The sequence below is a fragment of the Thunnus albacares genome, chromosome 17 (assembly GCF_914725855.1).
Source record: "Thunnus albacares chromosome 17, fThuAlb1.1, whole genome shotgun sequence".
Classification (NCBI taxonomy): domain Eukaryota; kingdom Metazoa; phylum Chordata; class Actinopteri; order Scombriformes; family Scombridae; genus Thunnus; species Thunnus albacares.
In genome coordinates, this window is record NC_058122.1 from 30,198,960 (window position 1) to 30,207,500 (window position 8,541).

At 43.2% G+C, this 8,541-nt stretch overlaps 1 protein-coding gene across 4 annotated transcripts in view; it reads left to right on the forward strand.

Moving 5' to 3' along the window:
• The window catches only part of scn4ab (sodium channel, voltage-gated, type IV, alpha, b), a 49,456-nt gene that overhangs the window by 14,864 nt on the left and 26,051 nt on the right, over window positions 1–8,541 (forward strand). Inside the window, exon 1 of one of the 4 annotated variants that reach the window (XM_044330596.1) lies at window positions 4,324–4,560. The exons of 2 other annotated variants lie outside the window; for them this stretch is intronic. In XM_044330596.1, coding sequence (XP_044186531.1) covers window positions 4,457–4,560 — 104 coding nt within the window. In that variant the 5' untranslated portion in view covers window positions 4,324–4,456. Of the gene's footprint in view, window positions 1–4,323; window positions 4,561–8,541 lie in introns of those variants that run through there. One more of the 4 variants, XM_044330595.1, reaches the window with a different exon arrangement.

The following is an 8,541-nucleotide window of genomic DNA, read 5'->3' on the forward strand; positions in this document are numbered from 1 at the left end:
CTCCGCCGAATCCTTTTGAGACCTTTGCAAATTATTTTCAATTCTGGAAATCCCAGAGTATATTATCGACAGATCCTCTCTTCATCTCTGAATCTGGACAAGTAGCTACTTGTTGCTGGTTCCACCAGCACTTCCGCCATGTAATCGCCTTGTCTAGCATTTCACCCGTTCATTACTCCGGACACTCCTTCAGGATGAGATCCACCCCAGATAGCAAAATTGCTGTGGCCCAGATCCAACGCCCAACACATTCGGCACTTTCATCCAGCCCACATAACACGTGGAATGATGGCACTTGGGCAGTCCGCTCCTGTTTGCCAGATCTGGGCCACAAGCAAGCCGTATGTCAACCAAGAACAAATCAGATAAACCAGAACTGGCCCACATCAAGAGAGCACCACATCTTTACCAAAAAAGGCCCACATTTCATTTGGCATATTTGGGCCATATTTGCTATTTTACATGTGGGCCATTTCAGGCTCACATCCATTTTGTCCAGGCCAGAAGAAGGCCAGCAGTGCTGCATCATTGCCTGAAGTGGCCCACTTCCATATGCTATCTGGGACCACATCAGCCTCCAAAGCGCCATCCCAGAACACTTAATACAACTCATGGGCAGGTGGTCCCCCCAAGCATATCACCACATCTATCCAGATTTCAAAGATCTTAGACCCGTTCAATCTTGTCTTGTCTTAAGTAACTGGAGGTTTTTTGAGGTGCTATCATGGATTCTCTACTGAAGCTTCCCCACAATGCAACAGCAAGCAAAAGACCTACAACTAAATTTCAACCCTCACACACCAATCATGTCTTTTTGGTTAATAAATTGTTTAAATGCATCTTGTTGGTGGTGTGGTGCTTACTAGTGAGATATGAAGCAGCAGAAGCAGGAAATGTTTTCATCTGCAGTAATTTAACATAACTCAGACATGGTTGAAAGCAAGGAAACAGTAAAATAAAGTAGACATCCGCAAGTAAAAACAAAATTAAACTTCAAACCACAGAGACTCAGGTTCTATGAAAGTACTGAGAGCTGAACACACTGAGGCTTTTAAAAACAGCTTTCTCTCTGGTCTCCAGCACAGACATGAGTTGAGCTCATGTCTGGAGATGGTCCATCTTGGGTGTAACTTGGCATGTTTAAACTGGTGATGAAAATCTATGCATGGTTTGACTCAGCATGGCCAAAAGTGCCAATGGAAAAACCCTACATGTTACTTTCGTCCCTCTCCTGTCTCTGTCAACTTTACCTGGCTAGCACTAAAGATAGGCTTGCATGATAAATTAAACCTTCACTCCACTGGCATTAAGGGCTAAGGATTAGGGGGTTAGGGTTAAGGGCTAGGGATTAGGGGGTTATTTGTTTATTTGTGTATTTCTTAGTATCCCCATTAGCTGTGCCCTAAAGCACAGTTAGTCTTCCGCTAGTTTTCAAAAATCCACTTTCCAATAATATCTAGTTCCCCTCAAGATGTCAGTCAAATCAGCAGGTGTTGTTGCTGATGCATGTACAGTAGTGTCATCTGCATATATAGTTAATTTAGCATTATTTCGTACGAGAGGTAAATGGAATACATAAGTGGGCCTAGGCAGCTCCCTTGCGGAACTCCACATTCCTCAGACATGCTATCTCCATTAAAGAAGACTCCCTGCCATCTGTTTACCAGATAGCTTTCCATCCAGGCAACTGCAGATGGTCTAAATCCTTAGCACTCAAGCTTTTCAGGAAGAAGCTTGTGGTCAGTAACATCAAATGCTGCCGTAAAATCTAGTACGCCTTCGCCACATATCATTTTGTTGTCCAGATCTCTGTACCAGTCATCTGTCATTTGCACTAAAGCTGTGCATGAAGAGTGTCCTTTCTGTAAGCATGCTGGAAGTTTGTTATCAGATTATTTACTGAGATGTACTCTTGTATTTGATGAAATACTTCTTTCTCAAAGATCTTACTCACAGGATGAGGGGTTAGGGTTAAGGGCTACAGGTTAGGGGGTTAGGGTTAAGGGCTAAGGATTAGGGGGTCCAAGTTAAGGGTTAGGGGGTTAGGGTTAAGGGCTAAGGATTAGGGGGTTAGGGTTAAGGGCTAAGGGTTAGGGGGTTAGGGTTAAGGGCTAAGGGTTAGGGGGTTAGGGTTAAGGGCTATGATTAGGGGGTTAGGGTTAAGGGCTAAGGATTAAGGGGTTAGGGGGTTAGGGTTAAGGGCTAAGGGTTAGGGGGTTAGGGTTAAGGGCTATGATTAGGGGGTTAGGGTTAAGGGCTAAGGATTAGGGGGTTAGGGTTAAGGGCTAAGGATTAAGGGGTTAGGGGGTTAGGGTTAAGGGCTAAGGGTTAGGGGGTTAGGGTTAAGGGCTAAGGATTAAGGGGTTAGGGGGTTAGGGTTAAGGGCTAAGGATTAGGGGGTTAGGGTTAAGGGCTAATGATTAGGGGGTTAGGTTTAAGGGCTAAGGATTAGGAGGTTAGGGTTAAGGGTTAGGGGGTTAGGATTAAGGGCTAATGATTAGGGGGTTAGGGTTAAGGGCTAAGGATTAGGGGGTTAGGGTTAAGGGCTAAGGGTTAGGGGGTTAGGGTTAAGGGCTAAGGATTAAGGGGTTAGGGTTAAGGGCTATGATTAGGGGGTTAGGGTTAAGGGCTAAGGATTAGGGGGTTAGGGTTAAGGGCTAAGGGTTAGGGGGTTAGGGTTAAGGGCTAAGGATTAAGGAGTTAGGGTTAAGGGCTAAGGATTAAGGGGTTAGGGTTAAGGGCTATGATTAGGGGGTTAGGGTTAAGGGCTATGATTAGGGGGTTAGGGTTAAGGGCTAAGGATTAGGGGGTTAGGGTTAAGGGCTAAGGATTAAGGGGTTAGGGGGTTAGGGTTAAGGGCTAAGGATTAAGGGGTTAGGGGGTTAGGGTTAAGGGCTAAGGATTAGGGGGTTAGGGTTAAGGGCTAAGGGTTAGGGGGTTAGGGTTAAGGGCTAAGGATTAAGGAGTTAGGGTTAAGGGCTAAGGATTAGGGGGTTAGGGTTAAGGGCTAAGGATTAAGGGGTTAGGGTTAAGGGCTATGATTAGGGGGTTAGGGTTAAGGGCTAAGGATTAAGGGGTTAGGGTTAAGGGCTAGGGGTTAGGGGGTTAGGGTTAAGGGCTAAGGGTTGGGGGTTAGGGTTAAGGGCTAAGGATTAAGGGGTTAGGGTTAAGGGCTAGGGGTTAGGGGTTAGGGTTAAGGGCTAAGGGTTGGGGGTTAGGGTTAAGGGCTAATGATTAGGGGGTTAGGTTTAAGGGCTAAGGATTAGGGAGTTAGGGTTAAGGGCTAAGGGTTAGGGAGTTAGGGTCAAGGGCTAAGGATTAGGGGGTTCAAGTTAAGGGCTAAGGGTTAGGGAGTTAGGTTTAAGGGCTAAGGATTAGGGGGTTCAAGTTAAGGGCTAAGGGTTAGGGGGTTAGGGTTAAGGGCTAAGGGTTAGGGGGTTAGGGTTAAGGGCTAAGGAGTAGGGGGTTCGACTTAAGGACTAAGGGTTAGGGGTTAGGGTTAAGGGCTAAGGGTTAGGGGGTTAGGGTTAAGGACTAAGGGTTAGGGGGTTAGGGTTAAGGGCTAAGGAGTAGAGGGTTCGAGTTAAGGGGTAAGGGTTAGGGGGTTCGAGTTAAGGGCTAAGGATAAGGAGGTTAGGGGTTGGGGGGTTAGTCTAGCGCCTACTGGTGTAACGGTATGTGTATTCATGGGGTACAGGATGTTTGGTTCAAGTTGATCAGGGCTGATTCAGTAGTTTGTTCATGCAGGTGAAGATGAGTTAAAGCTGCAGGTCTCCCAGGTGAGGAAAAAGTAAACAAGGAAACAGAGAGGAAACAAGAAAACAAGGAGTGTAGACTGGGAGAGGAGGAGGTCAGCGGTTTATCAGAGGGAGGTGAGGAGGGGCTGAAAGAAAATCATGTAGGAACACAGAGAGGAATGAACCCTTGAAGTGTGTGTGTGTGTGTGTGTGTGTGTGTGTGTGTTGGAATGAGCTGGGTCATCTTAGTGAATGAAACTTTACACCAAAGGGGTCAAACTGATGACTCGCAACAGCTGCTGCTGCCATGGCAACGCAAGGGTGGGGTCAACCCTGGCAACGCTGAAGACACCAGAGACAAGTGTGTGTGTGTGTGTGTGTGTGTGTGTGTGTGTGTGTGTGTGTGTGTGTGTTGGCAGTGGAATAATGACATCTGTTCATGAGGAGCAGAAGGAAAGATTGTGAAGGACAAAGAAAGCAAAGACTTGTAGAGCTGAAGTTTGAACATAATCACCGTTACCATAACGATGGATGGGGCAGGGTGGAGCAAACCTGTAATGACCCAACCCTGCAGACATATCACTCTGGATGACTGAACTGAACATAGAAGCGGAGAAGTGAGAAAAGAAACGCCAGACAGACAGACAGACAGACAGACAGACAGACAGGTAGTGAGGACAGGTGAGACAGGTGGATGCAGAGGACAGAGAGCTGCTGCCATGACAAACAGAAAAATGTCCTTTTTTGAGTTTTGGAGGAGTAAGAGGCAGATGCGAGCGCTTCTGGAGAGAATCAATCAGCTGAGGCTTTTTCCTTCACAGCTGTAAGTGTGATTCTACACAGAACAACATTTAAACAGACTGAAGTGAGCTGATGTAAACATGCTCTGGCTGTGATGAGCCTGTTTGTAGACAGCAGACATCCCGACTCATTACAGCAGCTGTGATCAATAACATGAACGCAAAATTAGATGAAGTCGGGATATGGAAGAAATGCCATTGATACATTTTAATCTGTTGTTACATAAGATCAAAGCAAATTTAGATAAATGGGAGAAACTGAAACTCACATTATGGGGTAAAATCAGTATTTTGGATATGACTACAGTTCCCTGGTTTGATTACTTATCAAGTATTTTACCACTTACAATACCACCTAACATTTTTAATAAATATGAAGGTACGGTTTAGCAGTTGCTGTGGGATGGGAAAAGACCAAGAATCAAAACAAGCAAACTATGGTGGAGGAGTAGGCCTGCCCAGCCTTACACTGTATGCTTTATCCTTTGATTTTGCCAAATTAATGCAACTCTGGCAGCTGGGAGAAGACAGAGTGAGCAGATATTAGTCCTATGGATGTATAATCTGAGAAACTAAATATAATGAATCCTATTAATTTAAATTCTGGAAAGATATGGACCACAATTTACAGACTGCTTAAACTGTCACTTTATGTACATAGATATTCTTCAATATGGAATAATCCTTCATTAATCACTGGGAAAACACCAGTGTACTGGAAACACTGGCATTCCAGTGGTATACAATGTTTTGGAGATCTCTATAGATAATTATTTCCCGTCTTACAGACATCTAATGAATAAATTTGGCCTGAAAGGTAAAGAACATTTTTATTTACAGATTAAAAATTGTTGACCTCCATGGTCAACAGTATTGATAATAATCCTATTATGTATTTTATGTTGCCACAGTGATGCCACATGGCTTCACAATTTTATAAATATAGTATATAAATAACAATATAAGCAGTAATTGTTCCAATATTAAACTGCAGCAGAATCTAGGAAGGTGTGGGACATTTATAAAGGAGGCAAAGGGGAAATTTAGACAATACAAAGTATTACATACATAATATCACACACCATTAAGACTACAGAGAATGAAAATAATGAAGGATAATTTGTGCTGTAAGTGGAACATTTCTGCGTCAGAACATTCTTAGTTTCAGTTGTGGGATTTCTAAGTGAATGGTTTAATGGTTTAATTACTCCTCTGACTCTCAGCTTGTGTCTGTTGGGGGAGAAATCCCAAATGCTAAATGTGACAAAGTGTGTATCCTCAGTCTTAATGGTCGGCTTTGTCATAGATTAATTGTAAGAAATCAGTTAAAGCTCCTGACATGAAGGAATGGACGAGTGCAACATCATATGAAAGTGCCTAACAGACTGAAAGTGATCAGTGACCCTGTGTGGCCTCTTATTTGGCTCATATTAGAACCACTGATGTGCCCTAAAGGCAGTGTTCTTCATCATTTACACCATGGTCTGGGTGAATACCCGATTCTGATTGGCTGCAGGGTGTCCATTAATTCCTGAAAATGGACACCTATTAAGTAGTTCCAGTGAATCTGTCTGTTCACCGTTCTAAATGAATGCGCTGACTAAAATGAGTAACCATAGTAACAGGGATGCAGTCAAAGCCTCCGTTTACATAACGAACTGTAGTATGTAAGTTTAAAAAGATATAATATAATATACAAGCTTTAGTTCGTGTCAATAACCCAACAGGAAAATCAATCAATCAATCAATCAATCAATTTTTATTTATATAGCACCAAATCACAACAAAAGTCATCTCAAGGCACTTTTCACATAGAGCAGGTCAAGACTGAACTCTGTAATTTACAGAGACCCAACAATTCCCCCATGAGCAGCAGCAGGAAAAACTCCCCTTTAACGAGTAGAAACCTCAAGCAGACCCCGGCTCTTGGTGGGCGCCATCTGCTTTGACCGGTTGGGTTGAGAGAGAGACAGAAAGAGGGGGGGGGGGGGGGGGGGGGGCAGAATAACAACAATCATAACAATCACAATGACAGCAGCAATAGCCAGGGAAGGACACCAACAGGACTGCGAAGACTCGGCCTGCAACCCGGGGTTTCCTGTGAGATGAGAAAGCTCAAAAAACTCCGGGGAAGAAGCAAAGTTAGTAACATGCATTGATGTTACATGAATGCATACAGATGGAGAGGAGGAGGAGGAGAGAGGAGCTCAGTGCATCATGGGAAGTCCCCCAGCAGTCTAGGCCTATAGCAGCATAACTAAGGGCTGATCCAAGGTGAGCCTGGTCGGCCCTAACTATAAGCTTTATCAAAAAGGAAAGTTTGAAGCCTACTCTTAAACATAGAGAGGGTGTCTGCACCCCGGACTGAATCCGGTAGATGGTTCCACAGGAGAGGAGCCTGATAGCTGAAGGCTCTGCCTCCCATTCTACTTTTAAAGACTGTAGGGACCACCAGTAAGTTGCATACTGGGAGCGCAGTGTTCTAGTGGGATAATACGGTATTATGAGCTCTTCAAGATATGATGGTGCCTGACCATTAAGGGCTTTGTAAGTTAGGAGAAGGATTTTAAATTCTATTCTAGATTTTACAGGAAGCCAATGTAGTGAAGCTAAAATGGGAGAAATGTGGTCTCTTTTTCTAGTTTTAGTCAGAACACGTGCAGCTGCATTCTGGACCAGCTGGAGAGTCTTTAGAGACTTGTTAGAGCAGCCTGATAATAAGGAATTGCAATAATCCAGCCTAGAAGTAACAAATGCGTGGACTAGTTTTTCTGCATCTTTTAGAGACAGGATGTGATTTTTGTGATATTACGTAAGTGAAAAGGCAGTCCTTGAAATTTGATTTATGTGGGAGTTAAAGGACATATCCTGATCAAAGATAACTCCCAGATTCCTTACGGTGGTGCTGGAGGCCAGGGTAATGCCATCCAGAGCAGCTTTATCATTAGATAATGTGTTTCTAAGGTGTTTAGGGCCAAACACAATAACTTCAGTTTTATCTGAGTTTAGTAGCAGAAAATTGCAGGTCATCCAGGTCTTTATCTCGTTAAGGCATGTTTGGAGTTTATTTAACTGATTGGGTTCATCTGGCTTCACTGATAAATATAATTGGGTATCATCTGCATAACAATGAACATTTATGGAGTGTTTCCTAATAATATTACCTAAAGGAAGCATATATAAGGTGAATAGAATTGGTCCAAGTACAGAACCTTGTGGAACTCCGTGTCTAACTTTTGCCTTCATGGAGGATTCATCATTAACATGTACAAACTGAAATCGGTCTGATAAATAGGACTTAAACCAGCTTAATGCAGTTCCTTTAATGCCAATTAAATGTTCCAGTCTCTGCAAAAGGATTTGATGGTCAATTGTGTCGAATGCAGCACTAAGATCTAACAGGACAAGTATAGAGACAAATCCTTTGTCTGATGCAGTTAGGAGGTAATTAGTGACTTTCACCAGTGCTGTCTCTGTGCTATGATGCCTCTAAATCCTGACTGAAAATCCTCAAATAAACTATTGTTGTGTAGAAAGTCACATAACTGATTAGAGACTGCTTTCTCAAGGATCTTAGAGAGAAATGGAAGGTTAGATATAGGTCTATAATTGGCTAAAACACCTGAATCAAGAGTAGGCTTCTTAAGAAGAGGTTTAATTACAGCTACTTTAAAGGACTGTGGTACATAGCCTGTTACTAAAGACAGATTGATCATATCTAGTAAAGAAGTGCTCACTAAGGGTAAGGCTTCCTTAAGCAGCCTAGTTGGGATGGGATCTAAGAGACAGGTTGATGGTTTAGCTGAACAAATCATTGAAGTTAGTTCAGACAAGTCTACTGGAGAAAAACAGTCCAAATATATGTCAGGATTTACAGCTGTTTCTAAGGTTCCTGTGTTTGGGGAGAGAACGGTGCCTGTTGAGGGCAGGAGGTGGTTAATTTTGTCTCTAATAGTTAGAATTTTATCATTAAAGAAGCTCATAAAGTCGTTACTACTGAGAGC